Source organism: Giraffa tippelskirchi, chromosome 9 (genome assembly GCF_054371585.1).
Source record: "Giraffa tippelskirchi isolate mGirTip1 chromosome 9, T2T-mGirTip1v1.2.pri, whole genome shotgun sequence".
Classification (NCBI taxonomy): domain Eukaryota; kingdom Metazoa; phylum Chordata; class Mammalia; order Artiodactyla; family Giraffidae; genus Giraffa; species Giraffa tippelskirchi.
In genome coordinates this window covers 152,501,907-152,529,564 of record NC_137283.1, presented here as the reverse complement: position 1 = coordinate 152,529,564, position 27,658 = coordinate 152,501,907, and the positions used below count along the sequence as shown (strand labels likewise).

The following is a 27,658-nucleotide window of genomic DNA, read 5'->3' as shown; positions in this document are numbered from 1 at the left end:
AAAAATTACAAATAAAATAAAATGGCATTCTTAGTATGACAAGATTGTTAAACAGTAACACTTTAACCATGCAGAGTGGGGTTCTCTCTTATGTATTTACTTATTCTATAAATATGCTGCTGCTGCTGCTAAGTTGCGTCAGTCGTGTCTGACTCTGTGCAACCCCATAGACGGCAGCCCACCAGGCTCCGCTGTCCCTGGGATTCTCCAGGCAAGAACGCTGGAGTGGGTTGCCATTTCCTTCTCCAGTGCGTGAAAGTGAAAAGTGAAAGTGAAGTCGCTCAGTCGTGTCCGACTCTTAGCGACCCCATGGACTGCAGCCTACCAGGCTCCTCCGTCCATGGGATTTTCCAGGCAAGAGTACTGGAGTGGGGTGCCATCGCCTTCTCCATTTATATCCAAGTCTAATTATGCACATTTTTATATCTCAGCGTTACAAGTAGCAGCAACAACAAAGACAACAACAAAAAATTTTCATAAAACTTTGTTTTTCTGTCATAATATGAAGGAAGCATTGGCATATTTATTACTTCAGTGGCCAGAGAGTATCTTAAAGCCTTGGATTTAATACGGTCTTTCTTTTCTATCCCAGATATCAGAGAAGATTGAGGAGAACATGGACAGGTTGAGGGTAAGCCTGTCTATCTGGGATGACGTACTTACAAGTAAAGATGAGATCGACGGATGGTCAAACCATTCTGTTCCACAGCTGACCAAAAGCATCAGCAACCTAAATGACAGCCTTAGAGCAGAAGAATTCCTGAAAGAATTTGAGGTAAAATTATTACAACCTTCCTATGTGAGCTCGTGGTACATCATTGACCAGAATATGAAAAAATTGTCTTTTGTAATGGCTTTCAGGACACCTACTATACTCAATATTTTGTAATAACCTATATGAGAAAGTAATCTAAAAAATAGATACATATGTATGTACAACTGAATCACTTTGCTGTACACTTGAAACTAACATGACATTGTAAATCAACTGTACTTCAATTTTTAGAAAAAGAAAACAGACCACTGGGGAGAAAAATAAAATTAATTCTTCCTTTCAAGACAGATATGAGTGTAATAAAACTCTTAACTATCTTTTGCTGTTTACTTGAATGTAGAATAGACTACTGATACGAGAGGTTTTTTCTTGTGTCTTTACTATTTCTTAATTGGGGCTCTTTTACTTAAAGTATTGATAGAATAGTAAAGAAGCATAAAATCTATAATTTGTCCCATTCTTCTGAGATTATGGGACTTTCCTATCAGAGAATCAAATGGAAACTATTTGTAACCTAATAATATTTATTATGTGTTCTTTCTTCATTCAAACAAAATGTAAACTGAACAGTCACCCTGCCCCAACCACTTATGTTAGGTGCTGGATTCTTCCACTGGCTTTTCAGAAATAGAAGAAAAGTGGAGACTGGAGTGTCACAGGCTTCCATGGAAAGTAGGCTTCTAAAGTTCTAGTCATCAATTTAATAACTCATTTTATTCCCATTTCTTGTATTCATGTATTCATCCCTTCATCAGATTCCCAATGAGCACCTAAAATATGACAGGCACTGTTTTAGACATTGAGAATTTACTAGTAAAACAAAGTTACTACCTTCATGGTATTCACAGTATACGTTACAACATATATCATATGTAAATTGTCAAGCAATAACTGGGCTGTGATGAAAAATGAAGCAGGGTAAGAAGAAATAGAGTAATCAAAGGTAACCTGTCTCACAAAGCACGGGACTGACTGCACCCTTGATAAGAGAAAAGACTGTTCACATTCTGTCCTCAGGACTCCAGCCCAGGGCCTGGCACATGGTTGGAACTTGACAGACACATGAAAAAGTGACTGCAGTCTGAATGAAATGTAGCTGAATCATCTGTGTGTCCTAAGTTATCACCTGTCTTTGACCCCAAGAACATTCTATAGATTATCCCTATTTCTAAAACCAAACAAATAGAAGAAATTATTCAGACTAAAAGTACAGTCAGGAGAGGGATCACACAGCCTGCTTAGGTGTTATCTTTGATGTTAAATTAACGTAACAGCTCAGACAGTGGTGTGTGCTAGAGTACAGCTTGCACCAGCTCACAGAAGTCAATTGTTATATTTTTAGGAATTTTGCAAGCTAGTGCTAAACACAATCATTACTTAAAATTAAATTGTAGGGACTTCTCTGCTGGTCCAGTAGTTAAGTTTCTGCCTTGCAATGCAAGAGACATGAGTTTGATCCCTAATCCGAGAACTATTATAAGATCCCAAATGCTGCAGAGCAGCTAAGCCCAAGAGCTGCAACTACTGAGCCTGAGTGTTCTGGAGCCCATATGCCACAATTAGTGAGCCTTCAGGCCGCAACTAGAGTCCATGCACTGCAAGGAAAGATTCTACATGACGCAACAAAAATCCCATGTGCAGCAACTAAGACCCCCAAATAAATAAATGTAAAGAAATTAAATTGTAAATAACTATATCAACCTCAGATATGCAGATGACATCACCTTTATGGCAGTAAGCAAAGAACTAAAGAGCCTCTTGATGAAAGTGAAAGAGGAGAGTGAAAAAGTTGGCTTAAAACTCAACATTCAGAAAACTTAGATTATAGCATCCGGTCCCATCACTTCGTGGCAAATAGATGGGGAAACAATGGAAACAGTGATAGACTTTATTTTGGGGGGGGGGCTCCAAAATCACTGTAGATGGTGACTGCAGTCATGAAATTAAAAGACATTTGCTCCTTGGAAGAAAAGTTATGACCAACCTAGACAGCATATTAAAAAGCAGAGACATTACTTTACCAACAAAGATCCGTCTAGTCAAAGCTATGGTTTTTTCAGTAGTCATGTATGGACTATAAAAAAAGCTGAGCACCGAAGAATTGATGCTTTTGAACTGTGGTGTTCTAGAAGACTCTTGAGAGTCCCTTGGACTGCAAGGAGATCCAACCAGTCAGTCCTAAAGGAAATCAGTCCTGAATGTTCATTGGAAGGACTGATGCTGAAGCTGAAACTCCTATACTTTGGCCACCTGATGTGAAGAACCAACTCATTTGAAAAGACCCTGATGCTGGGAAAGATTGAAGGCAGGAGAAGAAGATGAAAGAAGATGAGATGATTGGATGGCATCACCGACACGATGGACATGAGTTTAAGTAGGCTCTGGGAGTTGGTGATGGACAGGGAGGCCTGGCTTGCTGCAGTCCATGGGGTTGCAAAGAGTCGGACACAACTGACTGAACTGAATTGATATCAGTAAAGACACTGTATTAAAAATGAAAGCAATAAATTCTCAAAACTTATCACTTCCTCATTACTTTTCAGCAATTGCTGTTATCTAGGCTCTGAAGTAACTGACATTCATTATATGATGAAAATACTGTAAACTATGTGCAACTACATGGTACTTCCAGCTCCTTGTGCTATGGCATCATGTTGTAGCTCAAAATGGTGGTAAATGCTATAAGTCAGGGCCAGTTGTTCCACCAGTCTGGTGGACACTCCTGCTGCTCACCTCTGGGATCCAGGGAGCCAGCGGGCGTCAGCCACATTCACAGTGTCAGGTCTGATCACTCACAGAGATGGGTTTTTTATGTTACTCTCTGTGGTGCACCAGTTAATAAGACTAGTGAACTGGATTCAGCTCAGTGCCTAACAGTTTCCTTGCTGCTGCAGTGCAGGAAATGAAGCGGAGGTGTGTATGTGTGACTCCGTAATTGCCCAGGCTGCTCCTGGGGAAGGCCATGGGCCTGACGGGAAATTCATCACTTCTTCCTGGGTGAGGAAATTGCTTTCTAGATTGAAGACATCAGGAGGTTTGTTAGTGTCTATGAAACACCGCAACACCACATTTCAGTTGAAAGGGACACTTTATTAAATGTTCCTTCTTGGGTCCATTGCCTGGAGAATTCCGTGGACAGTGGTGCCTAACGGGCTACAGTCCATGGGATCACAAAGAGTCAGACACGACTGAACGACTAACACTTTCACTTTTGTGGGTCCAGATAAATATGAAGTTTCCAGGCATCTAATTTGTTCCATAATGATTCTCTGGTTATTCTTTCTTCTTCTTGTATTAGTGTTGACAGGAGAAAAATAAAGAGGGCAAAAGGCAGAATGTTAGATGTCAATTCCTAATTAACCTGAGTTCTGTTTTAACACTCTTGAAATTTCTAACTGAAGTATCTCTTCAATTAGAAGAAATATTTCTTCAATTACTGTAGGCTGTATTAATATATTATACATACTATATTACATATATATTACATTATATATATGTAATACATACTATATTACATATATATTACATTATATATATGTAATACATACTATATTACATTATATATATGTAATACATACTATATTACATATAGTCTGTAGTAATGAGGAAGCACTCCTGATGTGTATTTGTTTTGAAATGCTTCCCCAAGACTTAAATGCTGCCAATAGTAGCCGATGATATTAACGCTAATAAGTAAACGACAGTTAGTCTGCTGAAAATTCCCACTGACTCAAGACTTTCGGTTAGTGTTTAATTTTTTCCAGAAGTTTTTATTTTCCCCAATAAAAGAGGGTGGGAAGAAAGTTCCTCATACTCTCTCACATTCCCAGTGAAAGTTAAAGGTGATATTTTTCCACACTCACAAATAATGAGAATCCTCAGAAAACGGAGCAGAATGTTGTTTTTTGTTTTGTTTTTACCCTGGGTTAAAGTTGGGTTTTTCTGACAGAGTTAATGCTTGAAATTATGAAATGCCAAGTAAAACATGTCGTTGGATTAGTTATGTTTTTCCCCTTTGTCTTTTATCTGGCAGTCTGAAGTTAAAAAGAAAGCACTGAGATTAGAAGAACTTCATTCCAAAGTTAATGATCTTAAAGAATTAACTAAAAATCAAGAAACACCTCCAGACCTTCAGGTAAGCACTTCCTCAAGTTTATAATAACTCTATATACTATTAATATAAATTCTCAAAGAAGTGTGTGTGTATATATACACATTCTGCATATTTATTTATAACTGCATGTATATGTATATATGTGTATATATTCTTATTGTTATCATTGGCATAATTCCAAGCAGACACATAGACCTTATCAGACATGAGAGTTAAAATATAGCATCTATAGAATTCCTTGTGCTAGTTCCAACCCAAATATTATAATAAAATTACTTTTTTTTTTTCCTTACTAAATTTTGGAAGTCATAGCATTCAGCTTTCCTCAAGGACCATTTGAAGTCTAGACAGAAACAGAAACCATATTTATGAATATTGATATCCTAATTCATATTTGTCTAACCCTTCTTACTAAATAATGGCGTTTGGAGGGATCACCATCACAAAGTCTCCCTTCATTCATCAAGGCTCTTTAGATGGAATAAGTCCACAGGTACTGGAGGCAGTCCAGGCAGACAGGGTTTAACCAGGAACCAGAGATGCTTCAGTGAGGAAGCTTGGGCACAGCCAGCAGCAGTTCTCAGGGCCAGGGGTTCTAACTCATTATTTTAAGCTATTTGTTGCTGCTTTCATTTTCTCTACATTTTCTCTCTTCCTATATTGCCTTTCTCCTTTATCTACTACTTCTTACTAACCGATCAATCTTGTTGGATCACCTATACTTTTGCTCTGGCCCGGACATGGAACAACAGACTGGTTCCAAATAGGAAAAGGAGTACGTCAAGGCTGTATATTGTCACCCTGCTTATTTAACTTATATGCAGAGTACATCATGAGAAACGCTGGGCTGGAGGAAGCACAAGCTGGAATCAAGATTGCCAGGAGAAATATCAATAACCTCAGATATACAGATGACACCACCCTTATGGCAGAAAGTGAAGAAGAACTAAAGAGCCTCTTGATGAAAGTGAAAGAGGAGAGTGAAAAAGTTGGCTTAAAGCTCAACATTCAGAAAACTAAGATCATGGCATCCAGTCCCATCACTTCATGGCAGATAGATGAGCAAACAGTGGAAACAGTGGTTGACTTTATTTTTCTGGGCTCCAAAATCACTGCAGATGGTGACTGCAGCCATGAAATTAAAAGACACTTACTCCTTGGAAGGAAAGTTATGACCAACCTAGATAGCATATTAAAAAGCAGAGACGTTACTTTGCCAACAAAGATCTGTCTAGTCAAGGCTATGGTTTTTCCAGTGGTCACGTATGGATGTGAGAGTTGGACTATAAAGAAAGCTGAGCGCCGAAGAATTGATGCTTTTGAACTGTGGTGTTGGAGAAGACTCTTGAGAGTCCCTTGGACTGCAAGGAGATCCAACCAGTCCATCCTAAAGGAGATCAGTCCTAAGTGTTCATTGGAGGGGCTGATGTTGAAGCTGAAACTCCAATCCTTTGGTCACCTGATGGGAAGAACTGACTCGTTGGAAAAGACCCTGATGCTGGGAAAGATTGAGGGCAGGAGGAGAAGGGGATGACAGAGGATGAGATGGCTGGATGGCATCACCGACTCGATGGACATGAGTCTGGGTGGACTCCGGGAGTTGATGATGGACAGGGAGGCCTGGCGTGCTGCGGTTCATGGGGTCGCAAAGAGTCGGACATGACTGAGCGACTGAACTGAACTGAGACCATGTATCTATCAGTTAGGTACATCAGTGGATGATATACTTGTACCAGAAGGTTAGAAGCTTCACCTGAAGCAAGAATAGGCAAAAAGGGTGCTGATAATCAGCAAAATTAAATAGGAGAGCTTGTGCTTATCAAGGGCAAAAATGGACCACAGTTGGATTTTGGCAGAGCAAAGATGGAGGCAGGGTTTTGACAGAGAGCTACTGTTGTGCTGTTTTCTCTCTTTCACACACACACACACACACACACACACATACACACACACACACCCCTACCCCTGCTCATGGAGGAGGCGTGGAGGTCCCTGCACCTTACCACAAAATGGAAAGGATTTCAGTGATACCGTCTGGAAAGCATGACACATGCCCTGTGCAGTTGGCAGACACAGGAGACTAGTATCTAATCCTCCACAAAAAACCTTAAGGGTGGGAGACAGGCTGGCTGACTGCTGATATATTTGCCAAGGATGCATGATTGTTTTGAGTGGCCTGCATCTCAGAGTCATCTGGGGTGAAATGCCAGTGTTTGACCTCTGGCCCGGAAGTGAATGATAAAAGGAAGGGAAAGAGGAGAGCTTTGGTGTAGGCGTCTCAGGGTCCCTAAGAGGCGTGTTGGGTGATGAACAGGACTCAGCAGGAAGGAGTCAGAGATGCCCTCAGGCTGCAGGAGGAGGAAGTAAAGAACCTGAGAGGAATGTGTTGCCTGTCTCTGGGGAACTTCAGTAGGAGGGGGCAGCAGTGAGGGGAGCCTTAAAAAGCCCCACACACGAGGCCTGTGACAAGCGTGAATGTGAACTCTCACCCAGCCCAGAAAGCAGAAAGGCCAGCTCCCAGTAGTGGTCAACCCTGTCCTACCTGTCCAAGCCTACAGATGTCAAAAGCTGTTGAAAGTGGGGGAGTAGGGAAGAAAGTCAAAAAAAGGCAGTTGGCCCTTTTATCCCCTGGAGGCTTCGTGTTTGCAGCAAGTCTGAGCAGAGGATAAGAAAAAAACATCTCTAAGTTTACCTTCAAAGTTTTGATTATTAAATCAGCCTGGATGTTCTCAGTGTGGAGTTGAAACTGCTTTGCAGTTGATCAGGATTATAAACCCTTTTATTGTTATGTGTGGGCAAGTCCAGGGCTTCCCAAAATCAGTCATCTGGGGAGGAGAGAAGAATTAACTTCAGTGAATATTTTAAACGGGAGACAAAAATGACATTGCTTCATGATAGAATCCCACAGTGGTGTTTGTTCAAAGTAGTGGCTACCTCAGGGTGAAAAATACGTGTTTCCCTGGGAGAATGAAGAGCAGGTTTTTGGTCACCAACTTGGTAACTCTGTGTAGGTCTAGTTCTGCTTTGAAATGAGATCTTGTGGATTTCCTGGAATCTCAATCAAAACTTCCACTTTAAAAACCCAGTATTAAACTATAATCCTCACTCTTTCCATTTCCCCATTACTCAAGATATTTGGCAACTTGAAGCCACTGATTTTCCTCTTAGAAAAGTTGAATTAGCATCCTTGGTGAGGCTTCTGTGATTTTTACCGTTAAGCTGCACATGAACGGAATCCCTACTGAACAAGGGCTCTGGTCTTTACAGATTTTAATGAAATCTCACTTTATGTGTTAGTTTATAGAAGCTGACTTAAGGCAGAAACTGGAGCATGCCAAAGAAATTACTGAAGAAGCAAAAGGAACCTTGAAAGAGTTCACTGCTCAGAGTTCACAAGTGGAGAAGTTCATTAATGACACGGCAACCTGGCTGACAAAATTAGAAGAATCGTTGATGAACTGTGCCCAAACTGAGACTTGTGAAGGGTTGAAAAAAGTAAAGGTAAGTCATAAACTATCACTAAGTCTTTACCTATCAATAGTAATATTAATTCTTCTGCTTTTCGGTGACTATAATAAAAATATAACCTCTGTTCTGTTACCTATATTAGCACCAAACCAACTAATTCATGATATAGGAGACAGCAAGGTAACAGATGGAGAATTGAATGCAGGTGGTAAGAAGCCAAAGATGATTATTATAAAAATGGAAAGCATGCACTGCTGTAGGGCCTGCTCAAAGATTATACCTGTTAACATATAATACATATTTTTAGTAAAAAGGTGGGAGTGTATAGAAGAACTGTTTGAATTTCTACAAATTTTCGAACTTGAATGCCTAATAGTTTTTCATCACTTAATTATTTTTATTGGTCAGCATGACTGCTTTCATACTGAGAAGGATCTATGTTTTAAAAATGGTTGAGAAAACGATATATGTAGTTTGTGCTCCTTTAGCATATTTTCTTACTGTTCTTGAGACTAAGGACATATACTTCTAAAATTCGCTACTGGTGCTTTTGGTGTGGCCTGCGATCCTAAAACATGGGCCAAGTAACAGAGGGAAAAATGTGAATGCAGGAGGCTGACTCTATTAATAGTTTCTAATCAACTAACTAAACCCAAGATTCTGGGCTGGAATCCACAAAAGATCTTTTCAGTTTGTTTTAAACCCTAGACTATAACCCAAATCCTAGCTACCTCTCAACAGCTGTTTACAGGTGCAGACAAAACTGTATACATTATTGAGTGGATTTCAACAACATCACTCTCCAAAAAACATTCCAGAGTGTGGTAGATGAGATATTTCTCTTGAATGGAATAAATATCCTTCATGGCATACTTTTATTCTTAGGACATACAAAAAGAACTTCAGAGTCAGCAAAGCAACATCAGTACAACCCAGGAAAACCTCAATAGCCTGTGCCGCAAGTACCATTCAGTGGAGCTGGGGAGCCTGGGCAGTGCAATGACGGGGCTGATAAAGAGACACGAGGCTGTGAGCCAGTCCTGCTCCAAGACACAGGCCAGCCTTCAGGAGTCTCTGGAAAAACACTTCAATGGTGAGTTCCGACAGGCCTTAGCATGAGTAGTTTGTTTACAAGACATAGTCCAAACCAAATGCTGCCTAGAAATGGCCAGAAAACTTTCCACAAGAGTAGCATTTTAAATTAGTGTCTGTGTTGCGATTTGAGCAATAAAATTATTGTGGTTGGGCTCTCAGTGTTGGCAGGATTCTTCCTTTTTCTCCCTAAGAAAGTAGGAGCCCGCCATCTTGATGCATCTGAACTCCATGTGGATTTTCTACGTAGAGCTCCTTTGTGTGGAAAATGACTCCCACTGCTATGAGGAAATGACACGGTAAGGCTGGATATTAGGAGAGCCTATAAAACAGCAGGCGTGTAATTCAGGGAACTGTTGGTCATTTATGTCCCTCATTTGGCCTCCACACAGCGGTGCCTCTGCTTTGGTGCCAAGGTATGACGCTCTAAGTCAGCATGGCAGGCAGGGGAGATGGCTCCTCCCTTTGCCATAAAAGTGGCTTTAACACCTCAAGAGCATTGCTCACTCTTACATAGTCAAGCAATTATCTTTCTTCACCAAAAGAAAGAAACACAATGGGAAATCAAATATGTCAGGAATACAAATTTCTTTTCAGTCTTACATCTGAGATAATTTCTCAGCTCTATTGTGGGCAGTCATGGTTATAGGTCATACTGTATTATATTCTATACTATTACTAATATTGTTTTCTTTCTGGAACATGCTGTAAGGCAGGATGTAATGGGCTGATCACCAGAATTAATTCATTATGGTCATCCTGGAAGCTCTTTCAATGTTTTTCTATGTGTTCCTTATTTTTGTTACTTTCCATAGAGTCTATGCAGGAATTCCAAGAATGGTTCTCTGGAATAAAGGCAGCAGCAAAGGAATCATCAGATAGAACTGGGGACAGCAAGGTTCTGGAGGCAAAGCTCCATGATCTTCAGGTATGCATGCTGGCACTACTTTTTCCTAAATTGCATCCAAGTGCCTTCAGGTCAGACCTAAATCATCTATTTCCCCAAACCTTATTTTCTTCTAACTTTTCTTCTTCCTTAACAGAATTAAATTTCTTGGGTCGGAAAGAGAAGTATGAAAAGTAAGTTGATAAAAATGTTAGAATTTCATTCATGTTGATGTAAGGCAGAAATCAAACCAATATTATAAAGCTATTACCCCTTAATTTAAAATATATAAATTTTTTAAAAAGTTAAAATTTCAGAATTTCTAGATCCCATTCGTCTCTTTTTTAGTCTATTACTCATTCTTCAGCAATCTTTGAGAACTAAACCTAATTTTCGTTTTTATGGCAGTAAAAGCATAAATAATTTTATCTATTTTACATCATTGTCACAAAGAAGTTTTAAACAGAAGACATGGCTTGTGTTTTTTTAATAACCTATCATCTAAATTCGGAGCTAGGATATATTCAAATAAAAGCAATAGATATTGTAGGTTTTAAAGGTGTGATAGACAATGAAAAATGTATAAATTCTGGTAATGTGCAACAACATTAAGAATGATTGTCAGGAGCCTAAGTTCAAATTAAGTTTGGCCAAGTTTTTCAAGTGGTTAATCGGAGCAAAGCACTGTGTTAAGTATTATAAAAATATTTTCTAAAAAATTAATGGGGGAAAAAATTAATGAGGAATATAAGGATTTTATGGCTTAATGGGTGATGTGATGGCAATTATGTAGACATCTCATTAGCAGCCAGGGAAGAAGATCATTATAATACAGGAAGCTGGGTTTGCCGGAGGCATGGTAAATTCAGATGTGGAGCTGGGCTCTTTAAAGCTTGAAATGCAGAGGATCTCCATGAAGAAAAGTCTGAGTGACAAATGCCTCTGTGAAGCTCAAGGTGGAGGCAGGACCAGCATAGCAGTTCTGGGCTTATCAAGAAAAGAAAGCATCTGAACATAGGATTTTGTGTGCAGTGAGGGTCAGACAAGGAGGCAGGGTGGAGACAGTTAACCAATTGAAAGATGTCACTCTGACCGTGCCAAGAGGTGGAGGCTGGACCAGGATGAGATGGTGAGAATGGAGAGGGACTGAGAATAGACCTTGATGAGAGCATCCTTCTTTCCAGCTCGATGTTGCTTGCAGTTGGTCCTCAGCGGTTCCAGTGACTGGCTGGCACCATCCTCCATTCTCAGTCTTGACTATATCCAATTGTATACATCATTCTCACTGCAGCTTATTAAAAGCCTTCTTCCTTTGGGCTGTTTTTCTTCTCTTGCTTTACTTTCTCAGGTCAGAGTTGTAATTAATCCTCCTATGCAGTAGGATCTTTGAATAATAGCAAATGCTTTGTATTACCTTTGTTTCCCGAAACAGAACATTTTGGACTCGGTCAGTGATGGGCAGAGCAAGCTTGATGCGGTGACCCAAGAAGGACAAACTTTGTATGCACATTTGTCTAAACAAATTGTCAGTAGCATTCAGGAACAAGTTACAAAAGCTAATGAAGAGTTTCAAGCATTTCTGAAACAGTGCCTTAAAGACAAACAGGCGCTACAAGACTGTGCTTTGGAACTTGGGAGGTAAGTTGTTTCAACAGGTGTAGATTTCATCATACACAGACTATTTCTTCAGTGATTTAAAGTAAAGAGCCATTGGGAATAAACAAAAAATATTTTAAACTGTGAGTTTAAATTATAATGTTTTGACTTTAAGTACATGTTCATACTAGGACAATAACTGATTGCTCAAACCCTGATGGTATCATTTGGCTTTATTTTCTATACAGAAAAAGAAAGGAATTATGTTCACTAATAATTATGAATGACATAAATGCATGTATTTTTTGTCTGTTTGGCTAACTCTAGATATTAGGGTTTTGACACCCAAATTTTTGATTATCCAAGTCCTTTCCTGTGTCTACTTCAGTGAGGTTGGAATTATGGCAGAAAACATTTCTTATATTTCTCTGAATCAAGATTCCAATCACGAAGCTATATCAACAGGGCTGGATATAAAATTAGAAGAAATATTCTGTTGCTAGGAAAGGAAAGATGTCAGTATAATCAAAATGCCTTTTTTGGTTGGAGGTATTTGCCTGACTTTTGTCAAGGTTTCTTAGAGAATTTACATTGTTTTTAAAACTTAAGAACCCTAGAGGTCTTGTGCCATATTCAAATCCCCATAAGATACAAAGACCCAGAGATGACTTTTGCTTCTGTTCCAAGGGCTTCCACTGTCCCATTTTTCCACTGGCCCCAATTCAGGGTCTTTGTAGTAAGATGCAAAGTTAAGTGCACACAGGCATGGAAATGTAATCTTAATTACCAGCTATGATTATCAAGATAGAGTGCTTCTTTTTCTGCTTGGATCTCAAGAAAAATGTCCAGAATTTGTCGTTTTGTTACTGAAAAAAAGTGATTATTTGAACAGGATTATTGTCAAGTTTTCTTCTCTACTTGAAAATCCATGAGATCTTAATTGCCATAGACATTGTGACCTCAGATATTAGAGTTTATTTATTATAATGAACACATGAGAATTTCTCTAAGGTGTTTTGTTCTTTTCTTTAGCTTTGAAGATCAGCACAGAAAACTGAACTTATGGATCCATGAAATGGAAGAAAGATTAAGTACAGAAAACTTAGGAGAGAGTAAGCAACACATTCCTGAGAAGAAAAACGAAGTCCATAAAATTGAAATGTTTCTGGGAGAACTATTGGCTGCAAGGTAGGATGCGGAAGTGGAATAGATTCTTTTCTTACTAGCAAATGTTTGTTTGTCTGGTTGGTTGGTTGGTTATTTGGGTTATTTGTTGGCTGGTTAGATGGTTAGTTGGGGTGGTTGTGTTTCTATATCTAGCACACAAAGGATTATATAGTGTTTCCATGGCAGTGTGGTGATCTGGAGAGAGTATTGGGGTGGAGGTAAAGAGCTGGTCTCCATTGCAGTTATGTCTCCCTTTGTTCAACAAATTGGACAGGCCACTCACTTCCTGTATTTCTTGAGATTAGCTTTTAAACATTGAGAATAATAATAAATATATTTTCCTCCCAGAGGTTGTTATAAGGATATAAGGTGATAAAAAAAAATACCCTTCATTTACAAAAATAACACTATAGACCCCAATTTCCATATATTTTTCACACACTTCGGCCTCCAGGATTATTTCCAATCCACCATATCCTCATAATATTGTTAGCAAAGCAAAAGGTATTGTCATGAAGTCTGACTGCCCTAGAGATTCATTTTCTCCACTGCATTATTTGTCTCCTCATTGCTTGTCAACTGAGCAAATGTTTCCGGCTCCTTCTCAGGCAGTTCTCTGGCCTGTGCTTCGGATTCTGCTTTCATGGCTTTGCTCCCTCAATTCACACTACACCTCTGGCATTTTCAGTTGCTTCACTGGGATTGTTGCACTGGAAGATAGAACACTTCTCACTAGGGGAGGGAAGCTTGGCCCAAAACTCTATCTCACTGTTGTTTTGGTCCTACCTCTGAGAACCTTTACCATGGGGCAAACACGTTGTTGATTTTGTTACTGAATTCAGGTTAAGCTGCTCATACTCAAGAATCTAAGAATGAGAGACAAGTGTTGAGTAAAAGGAAAGGTGGGTTTATTGAGGAAGCTGGAAATTCTGGCAAGAAGGTGGACTCATGTCCCAAAGAACCAATTCCCCACTGCTGATCAGAGAGCAGATTTTAAAGGAAAACTTCAAGGATGTGCAGGCAGAGACCACAAGCAGAACAAAACAGTTAGCTTTGAGAATCATCTTGAAACTGGTCATTTGGTGGTCTGATCAGCATCATCTTGATTGTTTTAAGCACTGTTAATCTTCAGTTCTAAGGTCAATTTGTTACCAGTTCCTTGAAGTCAGTTTCTGGAATTGTGCAAGCCACATATTCAGTGTTGCTCAAGACAGAGCATCTTATGTCATGACTACAGTCTGGTCATCATGTGCTGTGCTTAGTGGCTCAGTCGTGTGTGACTCTTTGTGACCCCATGGACTGTAGCCCACCAGGCTCCTCTGTCCATGGAGATTCTCCAGGCAAGAATACGGAGTGGGTTGCCATTTCCTTCTCCAGGAAATCTTCCCAATGCAGAGATCAAATCCCGGTTTCCTGCACTGCAGGCGGACTCTTTCCATCTTATCCACCAGGGAGGCCCAGGAATACTGGAGTGGGTGGCCTATTCCTTTGCCAGGGGAACTTCCGAGCCCAGGAATCGACCTGGGGTCTCCTGCATTGCAGGCAGATTCTTTAACAGCTGACCTATCCAGGCAGTTAGCTTTTCCCTCTGGTGGTCATTTTAGCGTCTGCAAAACAACTCAAGAATGTGAATCAGACTTTGTTATTTATAACCTTCAGGGAGAAGCTAAAGATTCTGTGACTGTGTTGTCCTAATTGTTAACTGCTTGAGCCTGCTTTTTTGTGACTCAGGGGAGACCTGGGAGATTACAGCTTTTCCACAAACAAGAGACAAGGGACACAGAAGGGCTTTAGTATCTGGGAAGGCCCCACAGAGCCCTGCTCAATTTCAATTTTTTATGAATTAACCCAGTAGTGGTTCAATTATAAATTGAAACTCACCCCAACCCAAAGGTGAATTTCTCAAGGTCATGGACCATCAGGTCTTTATGATCCCTAGTATAGTGCCAACAATAGAAAATATTTGCTAAATTAATAGAATAGTAGCATTATTCTAACCATAAAACTTTCTTAAAATTTTATTTACTTTTTATTTACTTTTTAAATCTTGACTCTTATCTAGGTACAATATAACATGGCCAGACCTATTTCTCTCCTCTTTTTAAACATTTGATATTCTTCTTGAGCTGTTACTCTAATATTCCAGGACAAGATGCTTGGACTTTAGGTATATTTGCTCCCATCTTCTTTCCACCTGGCAGCTTCTCTAAGCAATCCGAATGTGCTCCGCTGGTATCCCAGCTTCTCCAACTGAGTCACCTGACTTCTTTCACTTGCTTGCCACTTGCTCTTCCCAGTCCTTTGAAATTTTTTTCATCATAATATTCTGCAAGTACTTTGCATATATTGGGGAAATATCCTGTATTTTTAAAAAGAACCTCAGACTTAAGAGGGGAAGGAAATGGCAATTCACTCCAGTACTTTTGCCTGGAAAACTCCATGGACAGAGGAGCCTGGTAAGCTACAGTCCATGAGGTTGCAAAGAGTTGGACATGACTGAGCAACTTCACATTTTCAGATTTAAGAATCATTGATTTTTATTGTCTATTAAGCAGTTCTCCTTGTGGTAACAAGTGATATCTGTCCTCTTGGAAAATTCTTTAACTCACATCATTGTTTAAACCACCTTCATGTCTTACCTTCATGTCTCAAGCAGATTACAAGTATCAGTTCAGTTCAGTCACTTAGTTGTGTTTGACTCTTTTCAACCCATGGACTGCAGCACGCCAGTCTTCCCTGTCCATCACGTACCCCCGGAGCTTACTCAAACTCGTGTCCATCGAATCAGTGATGCCATCCAACCATCTCATCCTCTGTTATCCCCTTCTCCTCCCACCTTCAATCTTTCTCAGTATTACAAGTTTAGAGATGTATTTTAAAGTATATGTAATGTTGTCTAAGTCTTATATATCTCACTGAGGCCCATAGGATTCTGTTTAGATAGTAGCTGCTCAAGAAAAAGAAAAAGACAAGGTAGGAAATGGGCTTCCTGTCCTTTTTCTGACATTCACAACAGCTTGTGTGACAGCATCTACAGTCTCCCTTGTGATATCCCAGGCATTTCCTGAGAGATATGCTGATTCAGAAATCTGTAAAACAGTATAAAGCCAACCCAGCCATAAAAGATTATGTTTTCCCTTGACTTAATTAACATAACCTCAAACTGAGATGAGCAGAGTTCCCAAGATACAACAAAGAAACCCATAAGTATTCATAAGATGGCCTTTTGAAAGAAGCTTTCTTTGGCACTTTATCTCTGCCAAACATTGAGCTGGGTGCTTGGATATGAGATGAATGTAATCATCGTGGCTTCTAGAAGGTGAAAGCCTTGTGGATGGAGACAGACAGGGTGTATGAGGTGACAGAGTAAGACGGAAAGAGGGCACCCACAAGGGGAGTCAGCATCATGCTTCCTGGGGATGTAAGCCCTGCACTGAGATGTGAAGGGCCTCTTAGAAAAGAAGTTGAAGAGTTGTTATAAAGGAGGAGTCTTCATGTGTATGCAGCAGGGTGGAGTGCTTGGGGAATTTCAGGGAGCTGTTTATGATTAGAGCATTAACTAGGAATGAAGAAAAGTCAGAGATGAGCTGGAGAGACAGGCCTAGGACATTTCCTGAAGTGAATCCCTGACAATACAGAGGGCTGGGATCCAGGCATAGCAGAGACTGAACGAGATCCCTCGAATGGAAGTGACTGCATTCAGATAAACCATAAGAGCCAGGTAGCCGGCCCTCTGAGGGTGCCCAGCACCATCACTGAAAGGCATGTCAGCTGTCAGCTCTGGTCTGGTTGCTGCTCCAGTGTCAACAATCATGTGTCACTCCCCTGTGCTCCTGACTGTCAGAATTCATTTTTTTTTCTCTTGTTTTCTTTAGAGAGTCTCTGGACAAGCTGTCCCAGAGAGGGCAGCTTCTCAGCGAAGAAGGCCACGGCGCTGGGAAAGAAAGCCGCCTGTGTTCCCAGCTCCTCACGAGCTATCAGAACTTACTCCGGACGACCAAGGAGACACTCCGGAGCTGCCAGGTGGCCCTGCAGGAGCACGAGGCCCTGGAGGAGGCGCTGCAGAGCATGTGGTCCTGGGTGAAGGACATGCAGGACAGACTGGCCGGTTCAGAGAGCACTGTGGGGAGCAAAGACGCCTTGGAGAGACGGCTGCTACAAGTGCAGGTACATGGGGCACCAGCCTGAGGCCTTCGGAAGACTGTTGGATTAGACTCACAGGTATTTGGGGGGTCCCTGGTGGCTCAGATGGTAAAGAATCTGCCTACAATGCAGGAGACCTGGGTGTGACCCCTGGGTGGGGAAGATACCCTGGAGAAGGGAATGGCTACCCACTCCAGTAGTTTTGTCTGGGAAATCCCATGGGTAGAGGAGCCTGGTGGGCTATAGTCGACGGGGTCACAAAGAGTCAGACATGACTGAGCAGTTAACAAACACACACACACGCACACACACACACACACACACACACACACACACACGTGTTTGAGTTAGGTTCTCATCGTTCAACTGTGAGCCTCCTCAGGAATATGTGGGCAAAATGAAGAAAATGGGCAAAAATGGATTTGGAGGGATTGTTTTTCTCTTCTGTCAAGGAATATTTTTGTTCTAATAGCTTTAAAATATATTTTTTTAATTTAGTAAACATTTTTAGCAAACATTATGAATACCTACTCTACTCCAAGCACCATGCAAGTTAATTGGAATATAGAGAAAATAATTAGTTCTTGCTTTCTAGAAGTTCCCAGTTAGTGGAAGAGATCAACCTGTAAATTGTTACTTTCAGTGCAGCCTGTATGGAGGGGCCGTGAATGAAGTACGGAGGAGGCCACAGACCAGCCTGCAGTCAGTGCAGTTTCCTTTGAAAGGCAGAAATTACCCAAGCAATGAAAATAGGGACCTGTCAAGTTTTGGACAAGGGTGTCTTCATTTTCAAAATGACTTCTCTTTACTCTGATGCAAAATTCAATAAAGTTCCACTTCTAGGCTTGTGATCCAAAGTTTTCCAGGAACTTAAATCAGAGTTAGTCTCTGACTTCCAGACTCCCAGACTTCTAATATTTAAGTAAGGTGTTATAGGGCCATAGGGTCCAGAGTTTGATATTGTTGTTTTTTTCATTTTAAGGTAAGGTGTGCCTTAGCTTGATTCTCATGGGAAACAACACTTCAGAAGGTTTTAGTAATCCTGCTGATGATTATTCATTCTTCCTTCATAGGAAATTCTCCTGATGAAAGGTGAAGGGGAAGTTAAGTTGAACATGGCCATTGGCAAAGGGGAACAGGCCTTGAGAAGTAGCAACAAGGAGGGTCAGAAGGTGATCCAGACTCAGCTACAGACCCTTAAAGACGTGTGGGCTAACATCATGGGCTCCTCCGTCCATGCCCAGAGGTACAGAGCCTATTTTTAGTGTGTATTTGTCTGAGTCAAACCTAGGGGCTCAGTAAAATGACAGAGTAGTGCTCAAGGTATCCTGCAAGAGAGTTACCAAGCATGTTATTTTAGATAGTTGTATGGATGCCTGTCTTTGCATGATTATATTATCTGTAACTGCAGTGGCTGGGTTTGTTTGCTTGCTTGCTTTGTGTGTGTGTGTGTGTGTGTGTGTGTGTGTGTGTGTGTGTATTTGCATCTCCCGTAACATCTTTCATGGAGTCTGGCACACATGGGCTTAATCAGATACCTCCTCTAAATTCATCAAAGAAAGAATATGTGGTCTTTAACAACTTTAATAACTTTTGCTTTTAAAGGGAAGTTAAATCATTGGCAACTTTTGATCTTACATACAGATCTTTTTCTCAGCTGAAGTAATATCCCTGACAGTGGGGTTACAGAGATATTGGGAGAGTATGTGATCACCCCAGTGATGGGCTATCCTGACATTTAGAGTAAGGCTGGGGAACCAACCTCCTGCTATGTGTGAAGACCTTCACATGAGCAACAACCAGACCACATGACCCCATTGCATTAGACACTGATGAGAAAATAGAGAAGATTCTAATTGTCACACACTTTGTTGTCGTTGTTGTGTTTTATTTATGATTGAAAGACGTTCATCTTCTTCCTTCTTCTCAGAGGATCTACAAATAATCTGACTGGCTGGTTGGACAAATGCCTTTCAGTCAGTATTATACTAACACACATTCCAGAAGTCACGTTCTAAAGGTTATATGTACTGTTCAATCACTGAAGAAGTGTGTGCTCAAATGATCTTCATAAATAGATGAACAGAAGATTAGAGCTCATCGCAAACAAAATAACACTCCAGTTACTCACTGCAGTGTAAACAGTGAACCATGGTGACAGCTAAAATTTGCAGAGTTGTGCTTTGTTTTCTTTCCTTTAAATATGGAGGGTAGATGGTAACTCCAAAAGTCAGCAGGACTTTGAATCTTCATCACAACTACTGGTCAGCAAAGAAAAAAAAAAATCAGATTGCATAGTTCCATTATTCTATAGATAAGACTGCTGGGGCATGAACAAAACTCTCCAATGCTTGACAACAGGCCAACTTCATAAAAGTGAATAGGAATACGGGTGAATATTTTCCGGATGTTAGAGTAAGATGTTAAATACAGGAAGCGGATTTAAATCCTTGATTCTTCTCTTTCAGCAAGGAATTCATTTTGGCAACTGCATTTTGAGCAGTAGCAGTGCTCAATTTATTGTGCTAAAATAATGAAACAAAGTAGTTTTTGCCCTCTCAGTGCTCAAAAGCTAGGGTGGGATACATTAAAAAAAAAAACAAAAACCAAGCCTCTGACTCAGATTGTGTTCCTAAGATGCTGTGGACTGTGGAAGAAGGTAGGGCTTGGAGGGCTTCTGGAGAAGTGAGATGGATTTGGACTTTCCAGAAAAGTATTTGCAGAAAGAATAGGGCTTAAGGCATATATGATGAGGTTTATATTGGTATAAAAGGGAATATTTGAGCAAACGAAACAATTTGGAAGTACATTCACCACAGATATAACTTCAGTATCGTAGAATTATATGCAAGGGAGAGTGGGAAGGGTCACTAAATATGAGTTAGAATAGTTTGTAAAGCTAAATGTTGGAGGTAATTTAAAAATGCCAGTCTGGAGAGCCTTTTAGCTGACTATCAGGCGAGCTATTTACTTGACTCTTAATTTAGGTGACTATAATTAATACTATTAACGCACTGAGCCTTCATTCCTTCACACATTCAACACAGAAGCACTAAACACTATACATTATATCTGTAAGTGAAAAAAATCAATCTAATTATGTTATTTAACCAAAAGAATACTTTACATGTTGAATTCTATTATCTTTAATAAGATAAACCAAATCCAAGAAAATACAGAATTGATGTATATTAAATACAATTTAACTGGTGCCCCAGTGCTGCCGTTTGAACAACATAACACGTGTATGTGTCTATTCATTTAGGACAGTTAGCATGTGGAAGACAAATCTCCAGATGCATATGCAACTAAGACATCTTCAAATTTTGACATAAATTTATTTTTATTTGGAAGAGGCTGTGTTGTAGGTCAGAAGAGTAATGTTTTCCCCTTCACTTAAAAACAGTGTTTTCATCACTTACAATACCATTTGGTAAAAGAGCTTACATGGATGCAATGCCCTCATGGTGGTTTTTAGTAGAGATGTAATGATAACTAATTTTTGTAATATGTGACATTGATTCTAGCACTTTAGAGTCTGTGATTAGCCAGTGGAATGACTATCTAGAGTGGAAAAACCAGTTGGAGCAGTGGATGGAATCGGTGGATCAAAAAGTAGAACATCCTTTGCAACTACAGCCTGGTCTGAAAGAGAAGTTTTCCCTCCTGGATCACTTTCAGTCCATTGTATTGGAGGCAGAAGATCACTCTGGAGCCCTGCAGCGACTCACCGCAAAGGCCAGGGAGCTCTACCAGAAGACTGAGGATGAGGCTTTCAAGGATACGGCTCAAGAGGAACTGAAAACACAGTTTAATGACATACTGACCGTTTCCAAGGTTAGTGCTTTATAGCAAAGGAAAAACTTCAAGGTTCAGGTAAAGAATACACTGTAGGTTAAATTTTAGGGGACTTGGTGTGGAGGTTGCGAGGGAGACTGAAGAGGGAGGGGTATATATACACACACACACAATTTATTTGCTTTGTTGTACAGCAGAAACCAACACAACATTGTAAAGCAATTATTCTCCAATTAAAAATTCAAGCAATAGAAATAAAAAATGAAACTATACTTTTAGTGAACAAGTATATTACATAAAGGGTCATTTCTCACCGATGAATGCCCATGAATTTTTCTCTTTATGCAATTTTGGGATTATTTTTTATTCTTTGTTTTTCCTCTTTCTCCACTCAGAATGTTAATCAACCCATTTCTTTTCTTTGTAAGACTGTCTGAGACTCAATTGTCAGTTTAGAGTTCTTTTACTTTTGCTGCCACTTATATTTGTTATATTAGGTGCAAGGCTATTTACCTCCCAGATTTCAGTCATGTACCAAATATTCTATTTCTCATTTTAGTAAAACCTTCACTTTTCTGTTCTCCAAGAAATTGGCTCCTTCGTGTAATACGAAGATTTTCTTTCAGTTCTGTCTCTGAATCATTACTTTCCTCCATGACTTTTCTTTTGTATTTATGAGAATGTTAAAGAAAATAAGGGAGAGGGTTTTTTCCCTTTCTTGACTTCCTTTGGGGAACTCTCTTTGTATTATTAGTACTACAGTTTTTAACATATGTGTTAGTTTATCTTAATTTTTATTTTGGTAATATTAAGAGCTATGACTCAAGTTAAAAAGACCTACAAATTTGAATTCTGGCTTTAACGCTTTTTTGGATATATGACTTTGAGCATGTTACTTAACCTCTGTAACCTCTAAAGGTCCCTTCTCATAATATAGTTAAATAATAATATCTACATCACATAGCTGTTATGATGATTAAATGAACAAATTTATTTTAAGTGCTGAGCAGAATACTGTACACAAAGGCAACACAAATAATTTCTTGAATAATAACAGTTATAGTAATAATTACGTGGATTATTAGTGAGGGATGTTAGTCAACATTCATTAAGCATAGATTTTTATTCTAAGCTAGACCAAAGAAAACTTAAAGGAAATGATTGCTTCTTCAAAGTCTTTCAGTCTAATTAAGATTTGATTTTTTTCATTTTGAGATATTAGACATAGAGAAAATTCAAGAATAAGAAAAAAATCTTTTAAGATCATTAAGACACCTGTTGCCTTGTCTGATTTCAGATTCTCAACAATGATTACTGTTAAAGTACTCTTCTTTCTCTACCAGGAGAAAATGAGGAAAGTAGAAGAGATTGTGAAAGACCATCTCATGTATTTAGATGCAGTCCAAGAATTCACGGATTGGCTCCATTCAGCAAAGGAAGAACTTCATCGGTGGTCAGATATGTCAGGAGATTCACCAGCCACCCAGAAAAAATTATCTAAAATTAAGGTCAGAAAATAGACAGATGGTATAACTACATTGGTTCTTGGGTATCACATTCCTGTGGTGAAGATTCTGTGGATAAGATTATTTAAAATATTTTCTCTTGTTTTCTATTTGTTGGCTTTTATTACCTTGTACCTCATGAATCAAAAATATAAGTAGGAGAAAAAAGGAAATTCAAAACATGGTACATTTTTGAGGAAAATGGACCACTGTCTATGGATGCTTCTGTGTGCAAATGTCCTTATTACTGTAGCATCAAGGCCTACAAAATATGCACCAGATTGGTGGGTTGACAAAACCAGATACTATTTTCTAGCACAGTGGAAGAAAAGTTTATAAGGTAACTTGGTTAAAAGTATTTGAATAATTCACTTGTTTTATTCTGCTTTATTAGCCAACAGTATGACAACATACTAGAAAACAGTAATTTTAAGGGCATTAAAATAGGTTCCTGCTTATAAGGTCTACTTAAAAAAAAAAAGAAGAAGTTCACATATCTGAGGGAGCTGAAACAAATATACTTTTATTTACTTGAATATTAAATTGCATTAATTTCCTCTCTGTGGAAGTAATAGATTTTAATCTGAGAACCAGGAAATGGTGATATTTTCAATTGTTTAGTTGTACATGAGGAAACGTTGGAATACATAGTATAAACGTGGTCAGGAATATAAGACTGGGATTGTGTTCTGATACCTGGAAATCAGAACATAAAAATACTCATTGATGATAGCAACAATAACTACATTTTGAAAGTTTACTTTCAAATGTTCAGAAAGTATTATCTTATTTAAATCTTACTACAACTGCACAGATTGTAAATGAGATAACCACAGAAAGCCACTTCTAAAATTCTTATTACCTGTGTGATTCCATAAAATGCTTTGCTATATTCTTCACTAATATTTTGATTTATTCCTCCATTCATTCACCCATTCATCTATCCATTTATTCAACAAAGGTTGTCCAACCCTCAAGGACCTTGAAGTGTGGGAGGGAATGAGGATGCACAAACTGATGCTTATAAAATCATACAGCAAATGTAACCCTAGCTCACGATTTCAGGCTCTAGAATCAGACCCTGATGCTGCATCTTATCTCTACTGCTTTTCTCAGGGCAAGTTATTTAATGTGCTCAAGCCTAAACCTCTTTCTTCATAGGTAAAAATCAGAGTAACAATAGTACCTGCCTCACAGAATCATTTTGAGGACTAAATTAGATCATGTGCCTAAAGCATTTTAGCAGTCCAGGAGCTAAGTCATAAACTTGTATTAAAATTAACAAAAATAATGGATACATAAATATATAAACATCAGAATAGATTCTATAGAAGAATCTATTCTTAGTAAGAAATACCACTATTTTACCTAATTAGCAATACATAAGTTTCTCTTGTTATCTTTTGGGGGGGTATTTGTGTGCTTTAAGCCTAAAAGTTGCAGTTAAATTGTTGAATTTCTAGTGAGGTTCTCGAAAGTAAGAAGAATAGTAATAAATGAATGCTGTGTAAAGGTTGTTTTGAGCTTTCAGCTTAAATATGTCTGTGAATGATTTATTTTAGTTACTATAAAAAATATTTAGTTAACATGCTAAAAATGAAAGTAAAAGTGAAAGTTGCTCAGCTGTGTCCGACTCTTTGCGACCCCATGGAGTATACAGTTCATGGAATTCTCCAGGCCAGAATACTGGAGTGGGTAGCTGTTCCCTTCTCCAGGGGATCTTCCCAACCCAGGGATCGAACCCAGGTCTCCTTGATTGCAGCCGAATACTTTATCAGCTGAGCCACAAGGGAAGCCCAAGAATGCTGGAGTGGGTAGCCTATCCCTTCTCTAGCAGATCTTCCTGACCCAGGAATTGAACCGGGGTCTCCTACATTGCAGGCGGATTCTTTACCAACTGAGCTATCAGGGAAGCCCATATACTGAACCATTTCATACTCAAAATATGTCATATGAAAATATTTCATACTGAAAATATGAAAATATTAACATATTGAAGTATTTTAAATTGAGGAGGGCTTATTCTTTTGTTGTGATGGCTTAGCTTGATTCCTAGTGGAACAGAAGTGTCGTTTAAGCCACCACCTCGGGGGAAAAAGATGGAAATGGGGTAGAGACAAGAGCAGAGGATAGTTCTGCCTCAATCCTTGTTCACTTGTCTTGATGTCAACCTAGGGAAAAATAAGATTCACACATTTACAGGAGCAATACACCACAGGCAAACATTTAAATCACTATCCAAATAGTTTCACATATTCAAACAACACCGGATTTCAGGGTTCCCCTTTAGTCTGTTTCAGGCTGTTGCGGATTCCTCAATTTACTTCACCACAAACCTTGATGCTCACAATGATAATTCTCTACTATAATAACTTAGGAGGGGGCGGGTGAATTGAATCTGGTTCCTTGTGGCACACTTGCTAAGACTTCCTAGCAGGACAGGGTCCCCCTCTGTACACATTTGGAAACTTGCAGGCCAAGTGACTCAGAGCCTCCTCGGTTGCCATGGTGATATTCCATTACAGGAGCTGATGGATTCCAGAGAGATTGGTGCAAGCCGCCTAAGCAGAGTGGAGTCTCTGGCCCCTGCCGTGAAACAGAACACGACTGCCAGTGGCTGTGAGCTCTTGGACACGGAGATGCAGGCCCTGCGTGCGGACTGGAAGCAGTGGGAAGACAGCGTTTTCCAAACGCAGACCAGCTTGGAGAACCTGGTTAGCCAAATGGCCCTTTCGGAGCAGGAGTTCTCAGGCCAAGTGGCTCGGCTGGAGCAGGCCCTCGAACAGTTTAGTGCCCTCCTGACAAGCTGGGCTCAGCAGTTAGCCCTCCTGGAAGGGAAGAACACAGATAAGGAGCTAGAGGAATGCTGGCAGAAGGGCCGGGTAAGCTGGCTTCCTGTTTTCCGCTGAGGGGTTATGTTAAAACGTTTGTTTGCCTTTCTTCATTGCTAAAAGAAGAAAAAAGAAATTCCTTGCTAACTAAAAACATGCAACATTCAGACTTGGAAAAATAAGTATTAATCTAATTAAATTTGTAAAGCTGCTCCATTTCCTTTTTTCATAAATCAAAGTACTGTAAAAATATAGACATAAGGGAGAAAGAGGTTTGTTTTTTTTTCTTTTTACTGTAAGAAGTGTTTATTGATAGTGGGAATATTTTACTTTCATTCTTATGGTGTAAGAGTTTGTAATGTTGTTTTCAGCTATTGAGTCTGAAAAAAGTGGTAGAGGCATAAATAGACAGAGAGTCATAGCTGTTTTCCTGCCAGGGAATTATTTCCAACAATTAAATGATTGAATTTGTAGCTTTGAAAGAAATGTTTGGTAATCTCCTAAAGCACAACTAATAGTTTTCACCCTGATTAGCTCTCCTGTGTGTGGATTTGACAGCGGTGTTTGAATTAATCCGTTAACAGAACTCCTAGTCATGCTCGCCAGTTGTCTTGTGAACTTTTTTTTTTTATACTAATAGCCGCCCTTTCAGAATGTGAGTAAGGAAAGCATAAAAGGAAGAGTGAATAATGGGCAGAAGCTTGAAATCTTCTTTCTTTTACTGTTAAATAGTATCTCAGAAAGCCTTTCGATATGTGCAGTTTTAGAGTGCTCTGAATCATGGATGTCCTTAAAAGGAAGTTTAGTAAACTTCTCTGTTTCTATTTATGTTATATTCATTTCAAAATATCTCCAGCCAGTAAGAAAGTCCTGCAGTATTTCCAACACTGTCTTGTTTTAAATCAAGTATTTGAAACAAATATAACACCCACAAAATAAAACTTTATAATCATCCCTTATACTATTTAATTTATAATGTTTCTAGGATTTTTGTTTGCTTTTTCGCCTTTCCTATCCTCTAGGCTTAAGCTCTAGAATAAAGCACAGAAAGTAGTTCTGCAAAACAGAGACAAGGAAGTCGATAATTGTCCCATGTGGTCAGTATATTCACTGTGGTATAAAAAAATGAGTTATAATGCTTTAGTTCTTGTTTGTTTCCATTAATATGAAGAAATTTTTTAAAAAGAAAGATTTAGTTATATTTAGATTCAATTACTCTTTTGAGCTATCATTTTTTATTGATACTACTAATGAAAGTAATAGGTGAAACCTATTAAAAATGCACATAATAATGAAAAGAGAATATGGACTTTTTTTTTTTTTTCGCTTTAGAAGTCCAGTTACCTTAAAGTTTGTTTAAACGAAGAGAAAAAGGTCATAATGTTTTCATGCAATACATACTTTGTTCTTTAAATAACCCTTGTGACAAATAACAGAAATAATTAAAGAATGCTGCACTTGTGATCCATACAAAACACCAACATTTTGGGTTGTACATAATTTAAAGAAATGTCCCAAACACTTTTTGAGATATCGTAGTAGCCGATAAATAGAGGCATGCCTAGGTGGTCATAGGAAAGTAACTCAGAAAATTAAGGAAAAAAAAAACATACTGGAACTACTTAATTTATTCAAAATCACTGAGCAAGAAAAACAACCTTGAACTTCCATACTGATTTTACATAACTTATATATAGTACCTTGACTTAAATTCAAGAGCAAAAGTTAAGACTGTCCTCTGTTTTTGATAGACAACTGCCTGGTAAACTAAGATAACGTTTCTCCCTGGATTTTACATGAGAGTGGCCTTTTTAATTTTCTGTTTAAAAGAGGACAGGTTTGGCACTTTTATACTGATGTTACCAATGTTAACATTTCTTGGAATCTCAGGAAGAGAATATAGACTCTCATTTGTACAGATAATCCAAAGTTGCCAGCGCTTCGCTTAGATCTACTTCCAGATTTGGCTCCAGAGTTCATACTTTATATGATAATACTACATCACCTGCCAATATTCAGATTTCCTTTTATTTCTAATGATGATATTTTAATCTTAAAACAGATAACATTATGCTGTACACCTTAAACTTATACAGTGCTGTATGTCAATTATATCTCAATAAAACCAGGAAAAAATAAATAAAAAGATAAAAACAGAGATAATAAATTTTCTCACAACACACAAAAAAAGAAATGGTAATTACATGATGGGATGGAGGTGTGAGCTAATGATCTAGTGATAATCATTTACAACATATAAATGTACCTTATCAACACGTTGTA

General features: G+C 39.0%; 1 protein-coding gene across 1 annotated transcript in view; it reads left to right on the top strand.

Annotated features, from left to right (window-relative positions):
- SYNE1 (spectrin repeat containing nuclear envelope protein 1) overlaps positions 1-27,658 on the top strand; it is a 471,658-nt gene that overhangs the window by 202,241 nt on the left and 241,759 nt on the right. The window contains exons 44-55 of the mRNA XM_081530296.1: positions 593-775; positions 4,809-4,910; positions 8,187-8,390; positions 9,243-9,450; positions 10,265-10,377; positions 11,768-11,973; positions 12,964-13,119; positions 16,974-17,265; positions 18,315-18,487; positions 20,769-21,078; positions 22,383-22,547; positions 25,070-25,426. Coding sequence (XP_081386422.1) covers positions 593-775; positions 4,809-4,910; positions 8,187-8,390; positions 9,243-9,450; positions 10,265-10,377; positions 11,768-11,973; positions 12,964-13,119; positions 16,974-17,265; positions 18,315-18,487; positions 20,769-21,078; positions 22,383-22,547; positions 25,070-25,426 — 2,469 coding nt within the window. The remainder of the gene's footprint in view (positions 1-592; positions 776-4,808; positions 4,911-8,186; positions 8,391-9,242; positions 9,451-10,264; positions 10,378-11,767; positions 11,974-12,963; positions 13,120-16,973; positions 17,266-18,314; positions 18,488-20,768; positions 21,079-22,382; positions 22,548-25,069; positions 25,427-27,658) is intronic.